This window comes from Eutrigla gurnardus (assembly GCF_963514095.1).
Source record: "Eutrigla gurnardus genome assembly, chromosome: 10".
Lineage (NCBI taxonomy): Eukaryota > Metazoa > Chordata > Actinopteri > Perciformes > Triglidae > Eutrigla > Eutrigla gurnardus.
In genome coordinates this window covers 20,363,964-20,388,967 of record NC_139924.1, presented here as the reverse complement: position 1 = coordinate 20,388,967, position 25,004 = coordinate 20,363,964, and the positions used below count along the sequence as shown (strand labels likewise).

The 25,004-nt window shown below is 42.3% G+C and overlaps 2 protein-coding genes across 2 annotated transcripts; both read right to left on the bottom strand.

The window, feature by feature from the left end:
• Positions 1–454: 454 nt before the first annotated feature.
• LOC311020464 (uncharacterized protein) lies at positions 455–24,951 on the bottom strand. Its single transcript, XM_084020494.1, has 24 exons — positions 24,852–24,951; positions 23,842–23,906; positions 14,363–15,026; positions 13,699–13,915; positions 12,977–13,274; positions 12,527–12,828; positions 11,934–12,108; positions 11,669–11,763; positions 11,168–11,378; positions 10,352–10,588; positions 9,674–9,897; positions 9,363–9,476; positions 8,942–9,183; positions 6,616–7,308; positions 5,735–5,951; positions 4,523–4,820; positions 3,253–3,554; positions 2,850–3,024; positions 2,566–2,660; positions 2,149–2,359; positions 1,379–1,615; positions 1,024–1,247; positions 811–924; positions 455–725 (listed from the first exon to the last, which is right to left on the bottom strand). The coding sequence occupies exons 3-24, from the start codon at positions 15,007–15,009 to the stop codon at positions 483–485; spliced, it is 5,571 nt and encodes a 1,856-aa protein (XP_083876620.1). The 5' UTR covers positions 15,010–15,026; positions 23,842–23,906; positions 24,852–24,951; the 3' UTR covers positions 455–482.
• On the bottom strand, positions 18,127–23,564 carry LOC311020463 (TRPM8 channel-associated factor homolog; the record flags this gene model as incomplete). The annotated part of the gene is made up of 9 exons (XM_084020493.1): positions 18,127–18,369; positions 18,821–18,934; positions 19,100–19,323; positions 19,744–19,980; positions 20,212–20,422; positions 20,563–20,657; positions 20,891–21,065; positions 21,156–21,457; positions 22,976–23,564. 9 exons carry the CDS (start codon positions 23,562–23,564, stop codon positions 18,127–18,129), a joined length of 2,190 nt encoding a protein of 729 aa, XP_083876619.1.
• Positions 24,952–25,004: the final 53 nt, after the last annotated feature.

Below are 25,004 nucleotides of genomic sequence, written 5' to 3'. Positions count from 1 at the left end.
CAACAACTGCAGGGCATATAAAGGGTGAAGTGAATGTTTATATAGTAAATATATTATTCATCTCATAAACACATCATGAATAATTTGCCATATAGAGAAAGCTACCACCTTCTAGTCCACACATGAATCCATTCATCTTAATATTTGATTTGATTTGAGCAGCTATTCTTCCTGGAGTCCGCACAACACCTGTGCATCTATACATTGCAGTGCATAATAACATTAAACAACGAACAAAAATAATAACAAAAAATAGTAACAAAAACACAAAAACAGTCAAGTACTCAACAATATGACCCTGAAAGATACTCAAAGAAAGATTTATCTTTTCAACGGGAAGATGTTTGCTTACCAAACCTAACTTATATTAATGCTGTGAAATAAAAAAAAACTTCCCAACATGTCGCAATCAGCAATACATGAACTAAATTATGACCTTGAAACAAAACTCTCTGCTTTTCATCCCCCACTTCGGCAGAAGTTCAGTCATACTTGACCATGGGGTGGTCACTCCAGGGAGGCAGGTTGGAGAGTTTCTTCTCAGTAGCCGTTTCTATGGGCCAGCCCCAGGCCTTAAAGAAACCAGCCAGGTTCATCCCCACAGTCTGGGAGAAAGTCTCAGCATACAGGTTCATCTTTCCGTCGTTGTCATTTGGACAGTCGCTCATCTTGTGGTAGGCAGCGAAAACCTTCTTAAAGGCATCCCAGCCAAATGTATCCTGGAGCTGCATGAAAGGAGACAACATGGAAATGTGAATTTTAGGAATATAAATAACCTCATGTAGAAATACTATATAAATTGTCTTTCACCTGCATGTATGTCTCAAGGGCCACAAACACATCCCAGCTGCTGAGTTTCCTGCCCCCCTTCACATACTCTTCAGTGTGAGACTTCCTTTTTGTTGGGCTCAGAGCTGGGTCAGCCTGTATTAAACACATTACATATCAAGGTGAAATAATATATTATTGAAAGTGGATGATCAAAGTGGCAAGCTACGATACTCCAGGAAGGATTTACTCTACCTTCTCCCTGTTGATGCCCAGCACCTCTTCATGCACATACACTGACCACAGGTTGCATGTGCACTCTGTGGTGTGTGGTGGGAACTCCCAGCAGCCTCTCTGTTGGTTGTGTCCCAGTTCATGGATGGGCCCCCACAGACCTTTACTCCTAGCATGGTCAATGCTGACCAGCTCAGCTGCTATACACTGGTGTGTCATGACGGGATAACCAGCGTGCATCCAACCTGGAGGTTGTAGGTGACACATGTGGGCATTGTGATGAGCGCACCTTCAAAGTTCATCCAAAGAAGGCAAAGCAAAGTGCTGTAGTAAGGGTTCTCAATCAATACATCATTTTCACAGAGAAGACACTCACCGTGGGAAATCTGCACATCAGTTACAAAACGCTCTTTGCGAGGAAACGTGTGTGGAATGACAGCCAGGTCAGCGATCCCCCTCATGATGTCATTCCAAAGCGCCGCCAACTCATCGGGGCGATCCAGACTCCGGACAACGTCTGATGGTACAGTCAGGATGATGTTGTCAAACTCCAACTCTGCCCAGGGCGAGGGAGCTGTGCGCAGCAACGACCAATCAGCAGCTGTTGTCACACCTGAAGAGAAGGTTGTGTTATTTTGATCTTTGGCTTACAAAAAAACTTTTTTTTTGTCTTTTCAGCAACTGAGTTTCATGAATTGAAGCTACTATATGCAGGAGGTGAAAATACAGCACACAACTAATGTATATTTGCTTGTGCATTCTGCATAAGTACATATGCATCTATAGCCACAATACTAGAAAAACAATGCAATGTTTTTCATCCCATTCAGCACAATTTCCCAGCAACATCCCTCTCATTCAAGACCCTGTCATTGCTCACCCGATAAGCAGAAGCCTCCTGTCTTTCCCGCTCTTTCGTTACCTGATTCCCTCCTATCCACACGCCTACCCTTTTATTTTGTTAAACCCCTCGGTATTTGTCATACCATCTATTGTGTTCTCTCCTTTGAATTCCAGCCCTACCTGTCTGTGATGTGTAGACCCTAGCCATTTGTGTCTTGTACCTCTCTGTGTCCTACATCTAAATCTTTGCCATTATATCGGAACTACTTACACATACACCAGTGTCACCTACCACACACTCACCAGACTTGTAATAAGGTGCAGGTACAGCCATCTGCACTGTGACCTCTACCCCCTCCACTTGAGTGTTGGGTGGAGCCACCAGGTAGATGAGTCCCCCCCACAGGTTCCACACCTGCATCATCTCTGAGCTCACAGGGAATCGCTCGTAAACATATGGTGCTCTCTTCAGCTCTCCAGCATCCAAGCGGTCTGTTTGACAGCCTATCTGGATCTGAGGAAGACATGGAATATGTGTTACTGCTGGATGTAAGGCTGGCAAGATAGACATAGCTGATTTATGGGATATGCATAACTGATTAGCTTGGTTTATAAACAGGAGTATTTCTTCCAGAAAAAAAAAGAACTTGACACATTTCAGCTTTCTATTTTAATTATCTCATTTGACATTAGTAACTAATTTTATCATGTGAACTGCACCTTCCATCCCTTGTTGACAATATCTGCTGGGGTGGCCATGTAGGTCTTCATGCCAGGGGAGAGGTAAAGACCTGTACTGATCCACTCCTCCCCTCCTGATGTACACACACACACACACACACACACACACACACACACACACACACACACACACACTTTATATTATATACTTAACTTATATTCAGTTGTGGCCAAAGATTCTGTCAACGGAACAATCACAGTTCTGCAAATACAGATTATTACATGTTATGATAATTCCATCATGTCCGCAAGAGTCCTCTTACCTGCTGTGTTAGCATCAACCTTGATCTTGTGGTTATAGACTACTGGCATCAAGGGGTTATGCTTGATGAGGTAGGGCAGGAGGGCATCAGGATCTGGGCAAACCTTGTATACCTCTGCCCCCACACTGAGGAGCAGATGATCTTTGGGACTCTTTACAGGACAGGTATCACACACCTTTAAAATGAATGATGAATGTTTAAAGGTTGTTCACAGTTTTGCACTTTTCTACAGCTATGGAAACACCATCAGAAACCATAGAGACATATTATGGTCCTATTGGTAGTATTGTTCCCATTTTTACAATTACTAGAGAGTGTGATGAATGCCAGAAAGCTGAAAAGAAAACGGACCTTTCACTTACTTACATAATAAAAACAGCTTTTAAAGTCATTCACTGCCTACCTGTGGAACGCCTGACTTCTTTAAGATGTTGACGAGTGATGACACCACCTGTGTATAGGAGGAGCAGTCATGAGCCTTCATGTTCAAGTAGTTGACACAGTCTACACCCAGTTTTCGAAGGCCTTGCTCCTCGTGCTCTGTGAGTTTCTCCCCCTGGTTGACATGACCAGCAAAGCGGTGTAAAAGGTGGCGGAAGTGGTAGGTGTCTTTCATGGCCTGGCTGGGCACAGGGGCCTTGTAGGAACCTTCTCCAATCATCTTCTCCAGCAAGCTCAAGCCCATTTTGTTTAGGATCTTGTTTCCTGAAAGACAAGAAACCTAACATGATCCCGTGTGTGCATGTCAGTCCGTGCATCCAGTGTGCATCTTTGTATCTGTCTATGGCTGATCTTGTATTCTGCTGCAATAAACTGCTTAATTTGGGTGACCAGTTTTAGCTGCATGCTCAAGGAACTGACACTTTCTCAAAACACATTTTATACTGCCATTGACTGCCTGCTGATTGCTCACTCACTACTCTCAAAAGCTCCATGGCAGGGAGGCCACTGGTGATGACACACCAGCGTGCACGACTGTCTCTCAACTGCAGCACAGTTCTTTTCACTTTTAGTGTTTTGGATTGTCTGTTTGGGTATCAGCTAACAGGAAATGGAACTACCAACCTGCTGATTAAATGTTTTTGTTTTTGGCAACATTAAATGAAATGTCTTACACAACGGCTTTGAACCAATAGCCTGCATACATCACTACTAATTTTGAATTTGAATTAAGTGTGTTTTACAATGCCTTACCACCTATTGTGTCTTTCAATCACACAATACAGCAGTGGTCATTGTACCTATCTAGTCTTAGATATGTCTTTCACCAGAGTCTGTCTCGTTCTTATCGGGTTTAGAGCTAAGTCTTGGTGTTTTCTTTTCAGTTCAGCTTCATTGGTGAAAGCCAACAAACACCATTTAACCTATTAGAGGCTCATTTCCCTGAGGTGACTGGCCCTGACTCAGATGTTGTTTCAGAGGTTGCACGCAATCTGACAAGAATCATCATCTATTGATATTGGCAACAGCTCTCTAATCATCTTCTCCAACAAGCTCAAGCCCATTTTGTTGAGGATCTTGTTTCCTGGAAGACTATAAATCAAATATGATCTATCTGTAGATCACAAGCACCACATTTACTTTTAATACTATGCACCTTCCTTTACAAAGTAAATAAATCAATTCATGTCATTTTGTCATTGATTGAAATTGGCAGCAGCACATTATCATACCTGAGAAATCTGTCATTGGGTTTTGTCCATTGTGCGTCTGTGCCCAGTACCAGGCATGTCCACCAATCAGCAGGCCTCCTCCCTCTGCCACAAAGTCTTGGATTTCCTCCACGTGTTCACCGCTGTATGCCGTACATACAAAAACACTCAGGTCTTCCCTGAAGTTGGTCTTCTTACAATTAAATTCTGACTTGCTGAAGAGGTTAAAGGCTTGGTCCAGATCTGGAACTACACCAACAACCCCATTCCGGCCTTCGTCCAACCAACGAATGGCATTGTTCCAAAATGGAGCCAGTGTCTGTGATGAAGAAAGACAGAAGTTTGTTAATCACATAAAAAAAACATTTGACAGTCTAAACACATCTTAATAATTAGCACACTAAAGATAGCCAACTGCTGGTTGTGATAAATTAATTAGCAAGAAGTCTCTCTGGCAATAATATCTCACAGAATGGTTGCAACATGTAATTAAATTTACATTTAAAATTAATCTTAATTTGTAAATACTTAATTTACTAGAATAACAGAAAATGGACCATCTGGATATTATATCTAAATTTGTATTATTATTTTTTTCAAATCTACCATATTATATTATACAAATGGATGATAACCAACATAGGAATCACCACTGGAACATATTTGAGGGATTTGCATGTCTGAGACCCTGGGAACAGTTTTGTTTGGGGCAATGGGTCTAGGTAGGGTCTCCCAAGGTCTCTGGACCAGATAAGCTGACCGGCCTGCACAACACATTGCCAAAAGTATTCACTCACCTGCCCTGACTCGCATATGAATTTAAGTGACATCACATTCATAATCCATAGGGTTTAATATGACGTTGGCCCACAATTTGCAGCTATAACAGCTTCAATTCTTCTGAGAAGGCTTTCTACAAGGTTTGGGAGTGTGTTTATGGGACTTTTTGACCATTCTTCCAGATGCGTATTTGTGAGGTCACACATTGGAAAATGGACCAACATAAAGTATTATTGTAAGGTGTCTAAAAGTCTCTTGAACTCTACTGGAGGGATGGACACTCTCATTTACAGTTTTGATCATCATGATGGAAAACATTGTTGAACACTTTGCTCCAAAATCCCCCATAGGTGTTCAATTAGAGTGAGTTTATTTCCATACTAATCAAAACATTCAGTAAGCCCCATACTTTTTTATTTTAAAGAAAGCAATATTTACTGATTCAGACCCCACCTTTCGTCTCAGAAGTCCTTCATGTGTGATCACAACGACTCGTCCCTGCCCATAGTAGGCTCCTGCCAAGAACACTCGTCCATCTTCGGTGGTACCAATAGGAAAAGCTAGTGGCCCGTGGACCAGTAGCTCAGAAGCTACTACCCCATTTTGGAGATCAAACTCTGGAACTCCATGGAGTAGGAACTCTAAGTCATCCTTGAAACCCTTGCAGATTCTGAATTTAACAGGGGGAAGAGTAGAGGGGAAAGAAGATGACAATGATGAGAAAACTGTATTATAAAATGATTCTGTTTGTGTTGTGTGGAAAGGGAGAAAGAGACTGAGTGACACGACAGTCAATTTCTTAAATTTTTGTTGCTCTCTCCAGGCTAGTCCTCATACCCCTTTACAATGAGAGGAGTAAAACAGGAGTTTCCACTTTGGTAGTCTACATTCTGTTTAGGTATGCTTTGTGGTGTTGTTCTTGGGATGGTAATGTCGGTCTATCTCTTGATTGTTCCACCACCAGACTGAAATATCTCAGTAAAAAACATAAGCAAATACACCTGGAGTCCTCTGCTCCACCCTCTTTAGACTCTTTTTGTGGGGAATTCAATTTCTGCGTGTGCAAACAGCCCAGCAGTCTCATGCCCTAAATAGGATCAGCCCACACGCCTTCAATGTAGGAGGACAGCAGGATTCACACTCTGCATGAGGTGAATCTGACTTTTCTTGACACCTTTTTTAATAATTAAGAACTTAATAAGATATTGGTGAATGAGGCCCACTATGATCATATTATTTTGCTGATGAAACATTGAGCTCTTGAGCTCCAGAAAAGCTGTCATTTCCCACCTTGGAACTGTCAAATGTGCAAAGAAAAAGAAGCAGGCACTTACACAACATCCTTCAAGGAGGATGGGATCTGTGGGAAGACATGCAGGCACTCGACCACACCCTGATGCTCAGAGAAGTAGATCCCCGCCACACCAGAAACCTTATTCCCTTCAAACTGAAGCAGTGTGTTGTACTTAGGGTTTATTGCAGCCCAGCTCCACGCCTGACCTGCTATCAGCACTCCTCCTCCAGCTTTCATAAATGCCACCAGGTCCTTCACGTCTGCACCCACGCTGTAGGCATCTGTCACATACACGCCAACCCCCCGATTCTCCCTCAAGGACCCCACAACTGTGACTTGGAAGCTGGATTGGCTGAAGTGATCAGCGACTCCCTCGATGTGTCTGTGGACCCCCACAGACAGGTTGTCACATCCATCTCCTCTCAGCCAGGTCAGAGCGTTCTCTACCAGATCAGGAAAGGTGGTCAGGTAGCCCTCATGGCCCAGGACCACAATCCTTCCACGGCCGTACAGAGAGGCTGCCATCAGGACCTGGCCTTGGCTGTTCATCGCTAAAGGAAAGGCATGGTCTCCAATCAGCACCAGGTCACAGGGGACATAGGGGCCATGGAGGTCCAACTCTCTCAAGCCTCTCATCAGGGACATATAGGCCCCTTCATGGTGGTTTTGCATGGGCTGGTTGGACATGGTGGGCAGGTTCGATGCTGTGAAGATCAGATGAGAAGCAAGGCGGCTGGAAATAGAAAGCTGAGTCAGATGTAAATATTCTTTGTGCAAAAGGTTTAACAATTGGATCAGATGGATGGATGTTGTGTCAGTCAGACTGTCCTGTTAAAAAAAGAGAGCTGTCAGAGATAAAACACTAAAAGAAAAGCTTCTTCATGTTAGGCATTATACAACATTAAAGTTAAAACTAAAATAATACAAACACTTCAGCCGTAGAAACAAAAATGATAGTTAATAAATTGTGAACCAAAAGTAATCACAAGTAAACACATACATGAAGCAGAATGACAAGTTTTCACCTGAAGTTGTCTTTCTGATCATGTTAATCCACTGTGACACGTTCCAACCTGGGACTCTTCCAAAAAGACTTCCTGAAAAGAGAGGAGTCAGTATAAGAGCAAGAGCAGGAGGGACATAAGTCAGACCAACCACCATCCAAGGCTAAAACAAAAAGAACACCACCCCTGTCACCGCTTGTTGTGTAATAACTCAAAGCCTTGAGCCCTTGGGTTCAAACAAAAGAGATACCCTGGCTCTGTATAAGAAAGCTGTTCATCCAGTCAGCAATGTCAACATGTGTAGATCAGGGGCGGGGTTAGGGGATGGCTACTTGGGCTCATGCCCCGAATGTTTACAGTAGGGGGAAAAAAGCTCAAGGCGGTTTATGTCAGTCTCCCTCCCCTGGCCGCACCGGAGTCTGAAGTGTAGCCTACCTGCAGTGCTTGAGTCCAACAGAGAGGCAGCAGCAGCGGGAAAGTAACCTGCGTTCATGGCCTGCCCTGCCGAGAAGAAGTGTATCCTCTCTCTCTTTCCTGTGTTGATTCCGCCCGTGGGTTCAAATCGACATCTGTCAGATGTACGTTGCTACATGATGGACATAAGAAAGTTTTTCTCGGCGGCGGCGCAACAACCAATGACCAACGTCGGAACAGATGTTTTGGTCTGTGAATGTTAAGATTAACACTCGGTCTGTGAGAGTAAAGTAATACCTTTCAAGCGCGCAGGTGGCCGAGTGGTTAGAGCGCATGCTATGTACGCATATACGCAAGCGACCCCGGTTTGAATCCAGGCCAGAGGTCTTTTGCTGCATGTCACACCCCCTCTTTCTGCTGTGTGTCTTATCTGTCCACAGCTAATTCTTAAATCCAACTGTTTCAACAGCTGCATTTTGAACAAACCACCAGGGGAGGTGTTGACAACAACTTCAAGGCATAAATTATGAGCACAGAGCACAATCAAATAAAAAATAGATTTATTATGTTCTTTTCCATATACAGGCAAATTAAAAATGTATTAATTTAAAAAAAGTCTGACTATTGTTGCTCTCTATCGTCTCAAGATGGGGCAACAAGGCAAATTATGACAGTGAAAGATGCAGTTTACTAATTTCACACAGAAGAAACATCTACACACCCCTAAGAGATCTAGGCCAGAGATGTTGTTGTAGTTTTACCATGCTTCGTGTTGCTTAAATGTTAATTTCTAAGGACGTACACAACACAATGCCCCAAACGGATGCAGGATACGTGAGGTGGTGTCACGCAAATGAGTAGTTAAATGCAAGTATATCTCGGGCATTAGTTAAATTATGACCTTGAAACAAAACTCTCTGCTTTTCATCCCCCACTTCGGCAGAAGTTCAGTCATACTTGACCATGGGGTGGTCACCCCAGGGAGGCAGGTTGGAGAGTTTCTTCTCAGTAGCCGTTTCTATGGGCCAGCCCCAGGCCTTAAAGAAGCCAGCCAGGTTCATCCCCACAGTCTGGGAGAAAGTCTCAGCATACAGGTTCATCTTTCCGTCGTTGTCGCGGGGAAAGTCGCTCATCTTGTGGTAGGCAGCGAACACCTTCTTGAAGGCATCCCAGCCAAACTTTTCCTGGAGCTGCATGAATGGAGACAGGGGCATTGAGGTCGGCGAATGTGAATCGCAATATCAATAACATCTGAATTAAAAAATAAGTTGAGATAATAGACAACATAGAGTTTGTCTTCCTTGGGGTGCTATTCTGTTTGAATACTCATCTTCTCTACAGGCTGTGATACACAATAATTATTTTTCACCTGCATGTATGTCTCCAGGGCGACCCACGTGTCCCATTCGCTGAGTTTCTTGCCCCCCTTAGCGTACTTCTCTGCTCGACTGTTTCGATCTTCTAAAGTTATGGCTGGATGAGCCTGCATTGAATAAGATGAAATAATATGATTAATGTAATCCAACTGAAAAGCCAGATACTTTCTCAACATTGGACAAAAAGGGTGTTACTGTATGTTTTATGATCTCTATTGATATGAAAACATTTCACAATACATATTAACACATTTTCTAGCCATCAGTCTGAGTTATTTGCTCAAACAAAACTAATTTACTCTACCTTCTCCCTGTTGATGCCCAGCACCTCTTCATGCACATACACAGACCACAGGTTGCATGTGCACTCTGAGGTGTGTGGTGGGAACTCCCAGCAGCCTCTCTGTTGGTTGTGTCCCAGTTCATGGATGGGCCCCCACAGACCTTCACTCTTAGCGCAGTCAATGCTGACCAGCTCAGCTGCTGTACACTTGTGTGTCATGACGGGATAACCAGCGTGCAACCAACCTGGAGGTTGTAGAATCAGAATCAGAAATCAGAATCAGAAACATATTTATTGCATATTTACACCAACGATGAATTTGTCTTGGTGACTAAGGTGCATACATTGACGACAATAACAATAAACAAACAGTGACTATAAAGTATATATACAATATAACCAAACAGAGACATAAAGTGAGGGATGATTGATAAATAGAGACGGAAGACCTGTACGTATATGTGTAGGTGACACATGTGGTCACTGTGATGAGCACACCGTCCAACGAGTGCATCCCAAGAAGGCAAATCAAAGAACACACGTCTTACTTTGGCCTGGGCTGTTACAAATGTTCTCTTTCTCAAGTAATTCCAGTCAGTTTTACTATTTAACACTAATAAAAAATATATATATATGTTTTTTTTTAAATTCCCTTCTGAGCAAACATACATTTACAGTAGCACAGCCAAGCACACTCACCGTGGGAAATCTGCACATCAGTTACAAAACGCTCTTTGCGAGGAAACGTGTGTGGTATGGCAGCCAGGTCAGCGATCCCCCTCATGATGTCATTCCAAAGCACTGCCAACTCATCGGGGCGATCCAGACTCCGGACAACGTCTGATGGTACAGTCAGGATGATGTTGTCAAACTCCAACTCTGCCCAGGGCGAGGGAGCTGTGCGCAGCAACGACCAATCAGCAGCTGTTGTCACACCTGAAGAAAAGAAAGAAGCACATGGGCATTAAAAAAATTCAGTTGAATTTCTGTTATTTTGAATTTTAACCTTATTCACCTTTTTTTTTTGGTCTTTTCAGTGACTGAGTTTGATGAATGGAAACTTCTGAATGTATGTGATATGTTAATAAAGTCTACACAGCCAATGTGTACTTGCTTGTACATTTTGTAAAAGTTTCCAAACTGAAATTATATGAGTAAATGTCCATGAACCTCTAACTTCTATTCTGGAAAAACAAATATTGAGAAATGGTAGAATATAATGCTATCAAGATGTGTTCAAATATCATCTTGTCAAATTTAGTTTAAATGAAAAACTTATGTAGTTGTTTGAAGGAGATGTAGTCAGAGCAATATAACAATATATATGTAATATATAGAGGGAATTATGAAGCAGCTTAGAGCTGATGCACATTTCTGCCCACCACCAGAAGATGGCTGAGCCATGTTGTACTAGTGCAGCCACCTACTTGCGGTTGATCTTTGTTTTGTCTTTCCTTTTAAATGTTTTTCAATTTTCATAGTATCAGAACTCTTACACATTTAACAGTGACTCACCAGACTTGTAATAAGGTGCAGGTACAGCCATCTGCACTGTGACCTCTACCCCCTCCACTTGAGTGTTGGGTGGAGCCACCAGGTAGATGAGTCCCCCCCACAGGTTCCACACCTGCATCATCTCTGAGCTCACAGGGAATCGCTCGTGAACACACGGTGCTCTCTTCAATTCTTTAGCATTCAGGTAGTCTGTCTGACAGCCTATCTGGACCTGAGATAAACACAGTGTGTTACTGCTTCATGAATGACTTTGAAAGGTAGAGTATAATTGGTTAGAGTCAAAGCTTGAAAAGCTTACAAGATGGATGGATGGTAGACAGAGTTCTAACTGACTACTAAGAAACGTGATCTCATAGGATTTACATAGCTGCTTTATGGGATAGCCTGTGTATTACTGTCTGGTTTGTTTTTTTAGGAGCTTTCATTTTCAACACATTCAGCCTTGTATTTTCAGGATCTACCTCGACCTTATTAACTCTGATTCGATTATGTGAACTGCACCTTCCATCCCTTGTTGACAATATCTGCTGGCATGGCCATGGAGGTCTTCATACCCGGAGAAAGGTAGAGACCTGTACTGATCCACTCCTCCCCTCCTGATGCACACACACAAACACCAACACAAAACAATCTGTATATTAATGCAATGCGCAGCAAAACATTTTAATATATAATATAACATTTTTGCAATATATATTCAGTTGTGCCCACAATGTCAACAGAACTGCAAATACAGTTAGTTACTTGTAAGTAACACATGTATTACCTGCTGTGTTAACATTGATCTTAGTCTTGTGGTTATAGACTACTGGCATCAAGGGGTTATGCTTGATGAGGTAGGGCAGGAGGGCATCAGGATCTGGGCAAACCTTGTATACCTCTGCCCCCACACTGAGGAGCAGATGATCTTTGGGACTCTTCACAGGACAGCTATCACACACCTTGAACATGAATAATAAAAGAGGTGGGTCACTGTTAGGGCTACCCCCTGAAAGTTGATGAGTTGATTCATCCGTCAATGTGTCATATAGGTTGCCGACATTAGCGCAGACGTTGAGGAGTGAAAAAATATTTTCCTGTTTATCATTAAAGTGGGTTTAGGATTGCCACATAGTCACAAAAAGGGAACAAATAGTAAAATCTTCATATTCCAGAGACAAATCCAATTCTATCAGAAAATTCTGATAGGGTTAAAACCCAACTCAAGGTATCCGCAGCTAAGAAAACAACTTCAGACACTGTGCAGACTTACTAGTACTATTGGTGGTATTGTTCCTATCTAACCAAACTGAAAAGGGACTTTTCACCTTCCTCACAAACTAATAACAATCACAGCCTTTAAAGTCATTCACTGCCTACCTGTGGAATGCCCGACTTCCTTAACATGTCGACGAGTGATGACACCACCTGTGTATAGGAGGAGCAGTCATGAGCCTTCATGTTCAAGTAGATGGCACAGTCTCCACCCAGTTTGCTAAGGCCTTGCTCCTCATGCTCTGTGAGTTCCTCCCCCTGGTTGACATGACCAGCAAATCGGCGTAAAAGGTGGCGGAAGTGGTAGGTGTCTTTCATGGCCTGGCTGGGCACAGGGGCCTTGTAGGAACCTTCTCTAATCATCTTCTCCAGCAAGCTCAAGCCCATTTTGTTTAGGATCTTGTTTCCTGGAAGACAATAAATCAAATATGATCTATCTGTAGCTCACAAGCACCACATTTACTTTTAATACTATGCACCTTCCTTTACAAAGTAAATCAATAAATTCATGTAATTTTGTCATTGATTGAAATTGGCAGCAGCTTATTATCATACCTGAGAAATCTGTAATCGGGTTTTGTCCATCGTGCGTCTGTGCCCAGTACCAGGCATGTCCACCAATCAGCAGGCCTCCTCCCTCTGCCACAAAGTCTTGGATTTCCTCCACGTGTTCACCGCTGTATGCCGTACATACAAAAACACTCAGGTCTTCCCTGAAGTTGGTCGTCTTACAATTAAATTCCGACTTGCTGAAGAGGTTTAAGGCATGGCCCAGATCTGGAACTACGCCAACAACCCCATTCCGGCCTTCGTCCAACCAACGAATGGCATTCTTCCAAAATGGAGCCAGTGTCTGTGATGAATGTTTAACCCAGAAAGACAGTAGATTGTTAACCACATAAAACAAATATATGGCAGATTAAGTGTGACTCATTATTTAGCACATTAAATATAGTAAACTGCTGGTCATCACAAATGAATGAGCAAGAATGCTTTCTGACAATGACTCAAAGGATGTTTGCTTCGATGTAATTTAGTCACTTGATTTGTTAAGTACTGTATATAATTCACTTGATCACACAAATGAAATGAAGACATAAAACATCAACATAAAAATGTTTTAGTAAGGTTCCTTTAGTCTCCCCTGCCATTCAGTGTTTTTAATTAGAACGTATGAGTGAATGCCTTAGCACAGGACTTATAATAATTTTTATAATTTTCATACATCAAATATTTCTGTTTAAATTTAAAACAAAATGTTCTAAATCAGACCCCACCTCTCTTCCCAGAAGTCCTTCATGTGTGATCACAACAACTCGCCCCTGCCCATAGTAGGCTCCTGCCAAGAATACTCGTCCATCCTCGGTGGTACCAATAGGAAAGGCTAGTGGGCCGTGGACCAGTAGCTCAGAAGCTACTACCCCATTCTGGAGATCAAACTCTGGCACTCCCTCGAGTAAGAACTCTAATTCATCATTGAAATCTTTGCCAAGCCTGAATTTGAAAGGGGGAAGAGAGAGATGCCAAGTAGATACATAAAAAATATTAGTATTATGTACTTAAAAAGAGAAAACCTACTTGTACCTTGTATTTGAATCCTGGAATCTGTTTTTAATCTGTATCTGCCTGCCTGCACCAGTTTGCCTCTTATTCAACTTTGAGGTATTTAAGCAAAAATATCAACAATTGGATGAATTATCTCATCATTAAGACGTGTTCCACTCAGGAACTCAAGTACCTCTCACATTATAATAACTTGATCCCTAAAATTAATTAACACCGTACTTGATGTAACAATTGCCTCAAAGCACAACTATGGCTTGTTGTGTTATTGTCTGAATTGAATATAAGATTAAACCAAATGTGTGGAGACGTTTTAAGATTCACAGAAAAGCTTGACAACCTTTTTAAATGTGCTAAGTAAAAGAAGTATAAACTCACACTACAGCCATCCAGGAGGATGGGATCTGTGGGTAGACATGCAGGCACTCGACCTCACCCTGATGCTCAGAGAAGTAGACCCCCGCCACACCAGAAACCTTATTCCCTTCAAACTGAAGCAGTGTGTTGGACTTAGGGTGCGTTGCAGCCCAGCTCCACGCCTGACCTGCTATCAGCACTCCTCCTCCAGCTTTCATAAAGGGCACCAGGTCCTTCACGTCTGCACCCACACTGTAGGCATCTGTCACATACACGCCGACCCCCCGATTGTCCTTCAAGGACCCCACAACTGTGACTTGGAAGCTGGATTTGCTGAAGTGATCAGCGACTCCCTTGATGTGTCTGTGGACCCCCACAGACAGGTTGTCAGATCCATCTCCTCTCAGCCAGGTCAGAGCGTTCTCTACCAGATCAGGAAAGGTGGTCAGGTAGCCCTCATGGCCAAGGACCACAATCCTTCCACGGCCATACAGAGAGGCTGCCATCAGGACCTGGCCTCGGCTGTTCATTGCTAAAGGAAAGGCATGGTCTCCAATCAGCACCAGGTCACAGGGGACATAGGGGCCATGGAGGTCCAGCTCTTTCAAGCCTCTCATCAGGGACATATAGGCCCCTTCATGTTGGTCTTGGATGGGCTGGTTGGACATGGTGGACAGGTTCTATGCTGTGAAGATCGGATGAAATGAAGGTGGACAGCAAAAGAAAGCTGTGCTGAGTCAGATGTTAAGTAAATAGCATCAACTCATGAGGTTTAACAACTGTTCTATGTATTTATGATGTTTTAGTCAGGTTATCCTGTGGAAAAAGAGAGAACTGAGATTAAAACAAAACAAATATGAAATAAAAAAGTACTACATCTACACATCATGAAACATAAACAATTAAAAATAACAAAAAACATTTTTTACAACTTCCGCTTCAAAACCAAAAGTGAATTTGAATGTACCTTTAAGTTGAATTGGCTTTCTCCTTTCTCCTACAAGAACACTTCCTTACAAGAGAGAAGGCCAGTATGAGAACAAGAGGCAGAGCGACTGCTTTAGCGAAAACGGTAATGAGAGGAGGGACTTTATTACAAACAATCCACAGGCTACAATTGGCTTATCAGAAGATCACATGTCAGCGGACCGAATGGACAACACCTTTCTGCCAACAGGCCATGTTTATTCTAGTAGTATAAAGCTTACACATGGGTTCAGACAGATACATCCTGGCTGTGGCTGTATAAGAACCTGTTCATCCTGTCAGTGAAAATCAATATTTGTAGACACCTAGGCTGTAATTAGTACCTAACCTAACCTTACCTAATGATAGGATGTAGACACATTTGTGTATTACTTTCTACTGTCCCACAAAGCAAACACCATTACTGATTCCGTATGAGATCTTGCCACAATAATCTCCAAATCTCTGGCATTAGAGCTGCTGCATTGCCATTAAGTCAGATATAAACTCATCAAGTAAACACATGACTTGACTTGAGTTGATGAAGCAAAGTCCAGTTTGTGAAGGTCACATAAGAACTATCCAAACAAAACTAATAGCGTGTATTTGAGATAAAAGACTGCAGATGTTTGTTTGCTTCGTGGGAACACTTTCAGGCTGTGTTGGTGTGATCTTGTTCCCCGATAATCTTAGCTTGGAAACAATAGGAACAGGACTTCCTGTATGCCACTAACCACTGCCACATGAAACAGAGTAGGCAGTACAAATACCTCTTAATTTGTCAAAGGATATAGTGGATCTATGTGGGCATTACGTATTACTGCAGAGAAGTTATTAAGCTCAGTGTTAGAATGGTTGTGGGGAGACAGTTTTCTTCCAAAAGAGGAATTTAATCACTGTCTGTTCATTGAACATTGCATCCTCAATACCTCACTTTTGTTCCCACCATCATTATTTCCCTCTGTGAGCATGTGTCTCTGTTGTGCATGTGTAGTCTATCTGGTGAGATTTTGTGGTCTGCTGCTCTGTGGGAAATTCTAAATCTGAAACAGCAACAGTGAAAGTGCATAAAGCACTGAAAAACTAGAACCAAGTTGCGATGGGATCACACCAGTTGCAAAGCCAAATGGAACCATAGCCTCCTCCACACAAGCACACAGCTCATGTCATGTTTAGTGATCGCATCTTGCGTGATTTTGACTCTTTTGTGAGGCCAAAGTCTGTCCAGACATGAATACCTGGCAAAGTACCGAACGCTGCCTTTGTCTTAGTGATCACACACACACACACACACACACACACACACACACACACACACACACACACACACACACACACACACACACACACACATAATACCAGCAAACAGTCACATAACAACAAAGCTGCAATCTAGATGGTGTTGGTGTCAGCACAGTCTCTTCACAGCCACGTATCGAGTCTGGGTTCAGGTTCTGGTTATCTTTGTGTACTCTGACTTCATCCCACAGTCCAAAGACATGCATATCTTTGCAGAGATATGTTTTGGTAAATCTATTAAACCATACAGTCAAAATGTTGAAGCCAACATGACAAGCTCTCTACTAGATAATTCATAATATATTATCCTTCTCGACCTCTCACAGCTCTCTCTGAATGAACTGGGGGTTCCCCCGGCAGTTCTCCAACCAGTTTCTGTTTTACAACACCAGCAAGGCATACAATATGAGGAACAATACAAAATTATTTATATTACTTCCATGTTGTATTGTCCACATATTTAGTTCCATGAGTGAATGTGTCATATTTGACCATGTTCTTTTTATCCCATACTTTTCTTCTCATTCAAGAACAAATTAAGGAAGAAATATGAAGCAGAAAACTGAATTAAATGTTTATTAGTGTGTTTACCATTTACATTGAAGGCAAATATTGTCATGAAAGGTATCTTATCTGAATCTCCTCCATTTATAATATTAAGATAAGTTACTTTAAAGCTTCTCAATTCAGAGCAAGTCTATGATTAAGGGATTTCCTCACTCAACATGGCAAGAGCAGGTACTCAACAAAGCACAGGATTACGGCACACACAGATAGAGTGATGACCCCTTCATCCAGTAGGGGTCCGTGTCCCTTTTACTTGTCTTGGAGGACATTAACAGCTGATGAGCCACACCTGAGCCTGATTGTGCTCCAGGTAAAGGCTCATCACAGCAACATGGATCTCTCTCTCACTTCTTGTCTCCTCCCCGCTACAAGGCTGTTGCTTTATTTGATTAAGAAACTTTGTTTGGGTCTTTTGGTTTAATGACAAATGCATGTATTTTTATTACTTTTAACTCATCTGGACTCCCATTTTTTTTATTGCCATTACTCCACTATCTCTTTGCTGAATAACTAATTAGCTAACTGCTAATGTGTACAGCACAGGTTCCTGTGCCCTAGCACTGCTTCATTCCACCTACATAAGCAGATATGAAGTCACTGCATGTTAGAGTCGACTGTAGCAGAGGTATTAATGCTGCATTTCTAAATAAAACCCCCATAAATGTTTCACCGCTCTTTAAAATACATATATAGCCCACCTGGAAGTAATTGTGTTATTTAGTATTTAACAAATAAATGTTTTCCAAAAACGAGCTAATGATTTTAAAGCTGTATATATCTGGCCAGCTGTCAGACTCCTGTTTTTTTTACATTGAAATACATATATTAAAAATAGAACCACAGAGAAAAGAAAGTCAGATAAATGAATAACCTACTAAAAACTAAATGCCAAGAACTTGATACTCATTAAACCCATCACTCTTCACTTTTGCACATCAGCAGCAGTCTGAAGTTCAGTCATACTTGACCATGGGGTGGTCACTCCAGGGAGGCAGGTTGGAGAGTTTCTTCTCAGTAGCCGTTTCTATGGGCCAGCCCCAGGCCTTAAAGAAGCCAGCCAGGTTCATCCCCACAGTCTGGGAGAAAGTCTCAGCATACAGGTTCATCTTTCCGTCGTTGTCATTTGGAAAGTTGCTCATCTTGTGGTAGGCAGCGAACACCTTCTTAAAGGCAGCCCAGCCAAACTTTTCCTGGAGCTGCATGAGAGGAGACAGAGGTTAATCTTAAAAACAGTAATGTTACACCTCCTTTTTGGATTTTGACTGTCTCAACACCAAACTTGATATGCAGCCTAGAATTGGCTAAGACCAGGCAATAAGCATGGTTGCCATCAATCAAAAAACATTGCAAAGTGAGTTGCTAAGCAGGAAATTGGCTCAGTGCGTATGCGTGGAGGCCAACTGTGAAGAGCTTTGTTCGCTAAGGTAGAAAAGCACTATATACATTTGTGGTATCATTTTGATGAATCATGGTGAAGATATTTTGTATTTTAAAAATAAACAATAGCGGTTTTCTAAAGTATCATCTTAGGAAATTACATTAACTTTTGACAAATAACAGGTTTGAACCTGGATTGGTACTTAACTATGTTTTTAATCTTTTTTTTTTTTTTGCCTTTGACGGTGTGCAATTGTCATCGTTTCTCACCTGTATGTATGTCTCCAGGGCCACCCATACACTCCAGTTGCTGAGTTTCCTGCCCCCTTTGGCATACTCCTCTGTTCTATTTTTTCGATCTGCTAGAGTCATGGCTGGATGAGCCTGCATTGAACAAGATGAAATGATATGCTTGTTAATCAATGTAATCCAACTGAAAATCCTCATACCTCTCTCAACAAGGTAGTTGACATTTGTAACACCTATTGATAAACATGTCACAATCAGTCTGATCTTAAGATGTATATACATACAACTAATGTACTCTACCTTCTCCCTGTTGATGCCCAGCACCTCTTCATGCACATACACTGACCACAGGTTGCATGTGCACTCTGTGGTGTGTGATGGGAACTCCCAGCAGCCTCTCTGTTGGTTGTGTCCCAGTTCATGGATGGGCCCCCACAGGCCCACACTTCTCACATGGTCAGTGCTGACCAGCTCAGCTGCTGTGGTTTTGTGTGCCATGATGGGATAACCAGCGTGCATCCAACCTGGATGGAGAAACATTAGGAAAAAATATAGCGTTACAGCAACAGATCTTCTGGGTTCCATATCTCCATAAACTCCTCATTCAATAAGTCATTTTAGAGTAGAATGTACAGTTTTTGAACCAAAGACATCTACACCTGATGTCATCTGATGTCACTTAAAGTCTGGGTAAATCATTTTTAATGATACTGTATATAGTATGGATGAATTTCTAAATGCAACGGTTAGCACTGAGCCTTTTTACAAGTAGTTCACATGTCATGAATGGTTGGCTGTCTATTTGTGTTAGTTAAGTGATAGATTGGCCGTCTGTCCATGGGGTACCCTGCCCTTAACCCCGTGTGAGTTGGGAAAGGTGTCATCTATTCTGAGAAATGGGATAAGCAAAAGAGAAACAGACATCCAGTGCCAAATACACTTACCGTGGGATATCTGCACATCTGCTACGAAACGCTCCTTGCGAGGAAATTTGTGTGGTTTTGCGGCCAGGTCGGCGATACCGTTCATCATGTCATTCCAAAGCGCCGCCAACTCATCGGGGCGATCCAGACTCTGAACAACGTCTGATGGTACAGTCAGGATGATGTTGTCAAACTCCAACTCTGCCCAGGGCGAGGGAGCTGTGCGCAGCAACGACCAATCAGCAGCTGTTGTCACACCTTAAATAGAAGAAAGGGATACAACTATCAAAAACCGAGCAATCAATTATTATGCACATATTTATTTGGGAAATTTTAGTTTTAGGTATGTGTCATACATTTTAATGGACAACAGGTAAATTGAAATGATCTACTTGTCCCAGAAAACAAATTATCTTTGAACTGAAATGTAATGCCTGCTATTTACGCCCATGACGATATCAGCAGACGCATCACCCACCACACACTCACCAGACTTGTAATAAGGCGCAGGTACAGCCATCTGCACTGTGACCTCTACCCCCTCCACTTGAGTGTTGGGTGGAGCCACCAGGTAGATGAGTCCCCCCCACAGGTTCCACACCTGCATCATCTCTGAGGTCGCAGGAAATCGCTCGTGAACACACGGTGCTCTCTTCAATTCTTCACCTTTCAGTGTGTCTGTCTGACAGCCTATCTGGACCTGAAGAAGAAGTTACTGATTGTGAGTAGAGTTTGTACTATAAATAAATGGATGCAATGCTGAAAAGACGAATACACTGCACCCCCACTGAGGGCACGACATTAACAGAAACAAAATTAAGTCAATTTTGTGCACAGCACCTTCCATCCCTTGTTGACGATCTCTGCTGGCATGGCAACGTAGCTCTTCATACCAGGAGAGAGGTAGAGACCTGTACTGATCCACTCCTCCCCTCCTGAAACAGACACCCACATGCAGCAAAGATTATACTCACATCCGTTTACATGTTTTTATGTATATGTATTTTCAAGACACATTTCCTCCTTCTCCTTTTTAACAGTACATTAATGCAATGCAATAATAGAAACATACTGAATTCAGCTCTGCATACAATTGTTCATGAACAACAATGAATCACAATTGTGAACATACAGTTCACAATATCTGTCCACAACAATGGGGTCTTACCTGCTGTGTTAACATTGATCTTGGTCTTTTGGTTATAGACTACTGGCATCAAGGGGTTATGCTTGATGAGGTAGGGCAGGAGGGCATCAGGATCTGGGCAAACCTTGTATACCTCTGGCCCCACACTGAGGAGCAGGTGTTCTTTGGGACTCTTCACAGGACAGCTATCACACACCTTGAAAGAGGGATGAAAGATCATGGTGTCAGCTTAGTGCTGTTCTGTTGGATTGTTCTATGAAGCTTTCATGTCATTGTTTCTACTCACCTGAGGCATTCCTGACTTCATCACGATGTGAGTGAGGGTGGATAACACCTGTCTATACGAGGGGCAGTCAAGAGCCTTCATGTTCAAGTAGGTGACACAGTCCTTGCCCAGCCTTTTAAGGTGTTCCTCCTCATGCTTGCTAAGTTGCCCCCCCTGATTTACGTGGCCAGCAAAGCGGTGTAAAAGGTGGCGAAAGTGGTAGCAGTCTTTGACAGCCTGGCTGGGCACAGGGGCCTTGTGTAAACCTCCGCAGACCGTTGTCTTCAACACACTCAAGCCCATTGGGTTCAGGATCTTGTTTCCTGAAAGGAAATTCCAGCAAACCCGATTAGATCTACTGTGTTTTATTGTTGAATATATTAGGTTTAATAGGTTGGTTATAAGAACCCATAGATCTAACTTTATGCACATCTGTTAAATTATATAAAGCAGAGAGGCCTATTAATGAAAAATACACACACACACACACACACATATATGTATATATATATATATATATATATATATATATATATATATATATATATAATAAAATTCTGGTCGTGCATCATCATACCTGCAAAATCTGTCAATTCGTTTTGTCCATGATGTGTCTGTGCCCAGTACCAGGCATGTCCACCGATCAGCAGGCCTCCTCCCTCTGCCACAAAGTTTCGGATCTCCTCCGCCTGATGGTCACTGTATGCTGTACACACAAACACACTCAGGCCTTCCCTGAAGTCTGTCTTCTCACACGGCAACCCTGACTTGTTGAGAACGTCGAAGGCAACATTTGGCGCCACACCGACGACCCCCTGCCGACCTTCATCCAGCCAATGAATGGCGTTGTTCCAAAATGGAGCAAGTGTCTGTGGTAAAGGAAGTTATTGCAAGTATATTGTTAATCACTTAATAAAATTTAGCAGATCGGCACACATTTAACTGCTGGTGGCCAGAAGTTAATATGTGACAAAATAAATAGGCAAAATCATATTTACTGTCTTAATGAGGTCCTACTATCTATGACACCCTTTAGACAACAAATGCTCACTCTGTGCTCCCTTTGACTTATTAAGGGAGAAGATTCTGAGATTAGTGAGTTTAATACTAACAGTACCTCTCGTCCAAGAAGCCCTTCGTGTGTCACCACAATGACTCGTCCCTGCCCATAGTAGGTTCCTGCCAGGAATGCCTGTCCACTGTCTGTGAGCCCGATGGGAAAGGCTAGCGGGCCGTGGACCAGAACCTCCGAAGCTAACATTCCACCCTGGAGGTCAAATTGTGAAACCCCGCTGAGTAAGAACTGCAGGTCATCCTCAAAATCCTTTCCGATTCTGTATTTGAAAGGGTGGAGAGGAAAGGGAAAGGTGGATGGCAACGACATCAATTAAGTGTATCAAACATATTTGTTGTATATTATAGTTATTATTAGTAGAGTTGTTTTTATTTTACAATTGTTTTTTTTCTTTGGTATTTGGGTTTGTTTTTTTATGGAACTGTGCTGTTTTAAAGTGGATATTTGACAGTTAGGATCAAACCGTGGAGATCGCAGTTACATGATGCATCTTAACAACTAAGCCACTAACATATCCTGACAAACAATTATTTTGACAGACCGCTGTCACATATGTTATTAATCATATAATTATAATAGTGACTACAATACAATATAATGCATTATATATGTGTGATATGATATACTTAAAAAAAACTTCCATATTAATAATACAAACATAAACAGGAAGGCTCAATATGTGAAGAGAAAAGTACAGTATACACTCACACAACAGCCATCCAGGAGGATGGGATCTGTGGATAGACTGGCAGGCACTCTACCTCACCCTGATGCTCAGAGAAGTAGACCCCCGCCACACCAGAAACCTTATTCCCTTCAAACTGAAGCAGTGTGTTGTCCTTAGGGTGCGATGCAGCCCAGCTCCACGCCTGACCTGCTATCAGCACTCCTCCTCCAGTTTTCATAAATGCCACCAGGTCCTTCACGTCTGCACCCACGCTGTAGGCATCTGTCACATACACGCCGACCCCCCGATTCTCCTTCAAGGACCCCACAACTGTGACTTGGAAGCTGGATTTGCTGAAGTGATCAGCGACTCCCTTGATGTGTCTGTGGACCCCCACAGACAGGTTGTCACATCCATCTCCTCTCAGCCAGGTCAGAGCGTTCTCTACCAGATCAGGAAAGGTGGTCAGGTAGCCCTCATGGCCCAGGACCACAATCCTTCCATGGCCATACAGAGAGGCTGCCATCAGGACCTGGCCTCGGCTGTTCATTGCTAAAGGAAAGGCATGGTCTCCAATCAGCACCAGGTCACAGGGGACACAGGGGCCACGGAGGTCCAGCTCTCTCAAGCTTCTCATCAGGGACATATAGGCCGCTTCATATTGGTTTTGCATGGGCTGGTTGGACATGGTGGACAGGTTTGATGCTGTGAAGGTTGAATGAAAAGGCTGTTCAGAAGTTGTAAATGTATGATGTGTCAATCAGTTGTCCTGAATAAGAAAGAGCAGACAACAACAAAAAAATAGTGAATTACTGATGGCAACAACAAAAAACAACAAAGTTTGAATCAGCAATTACTTCAAAAACAAAAAGTGTATCAACTCCTCTCCACCTGGTGCCCAAGAGTTCACAGTTTCTCATTACAATCAAACACAAACTAAAAGCACAATAGTTTTTTTTTTTTACCTGAATGTCAAGCTGTCTTTCTGCTCGTAGTTATTAGTTCTCCAGACAGGCAATCCACGAAGAACTGACAGGAGAGAAGTGGGAGCAGAATATAATAGGAGGATGGAGTTCAGTGACTACAATCCAGTGACAAGCTATTAATGACTGTCGAGCTTGAAGCATTGGATGGTATTGTATGACAAAACCTGCTTGTCAGCATTTTCATTGAATGAATATTTCACCCCTTACACGTGATTTTGGACAGAGCTACGGCCTGGAGGAGATGGCAGTACCTGCTCATCCTGTCTGTTAAAGTCAACATTTGGGGGTTTAGATGACACAACATTGTGGCTGTGAAATATACCGGAAATATATTATGTTTCTCTTATTATTTTCATATTTAATTGATTAACTAAATGAATGATCACATTTCAGTTTTGTAAACTTCAGCATCAATTCATTAAGTGTCTTTGTTGTGGGTGCCTAATCCTCACAACTACAATTAACATAAAATTAACATATTGGAACACAATTATATAATAAAAGTTATAACACAATGTGAACAATGTACAATGTAACATACAGCATATGCTCCACTGCATACATTTGAAAGATCTTTGTCGATTCGAAATTAAACAAACCAGATTGCACTTCTAAACAAAAAGATTTTCTCAATCCAACCAGCACTGCGGTGAAGTCTGCCTCCACGAAATATACAGCCAGCACCCCACGCTGTTTTGTGGTACGTGTATATACTAGGCATTACGGTAAGAGCGTGTCATAGCTGACTGCTGTTGTTCGAAGTGGATAGACTGGCTGGACCGCAGCCAAGCCACATTAGATGCCTCTAGCACTGTTATAGAGAAAACAGCAGAGAGTATATTCATTAAAACATTTCACGTTGACCATTAACCAGTATAATAATAATGTTCTCCTTGTTCCCTGTTTTGTCCGTGTTTCCGGATATTTTCCTTCTTCGGCGTAACATTCATAACCGAAAGTGTACAAAAAATAATGTTATTATTCTTTCCAAAAACGAAATGAATGGAAGAAAACGTCCACTTTACCCCGCATACGTGGCTTTCCGTGTCATCACACTTTTAGTCAACAAATATCAAGAGTTATAAGACTACCGGTATACGCTTTAAAAAAAAAAGACCCGGAAAATGTGTATCACGAGCGGA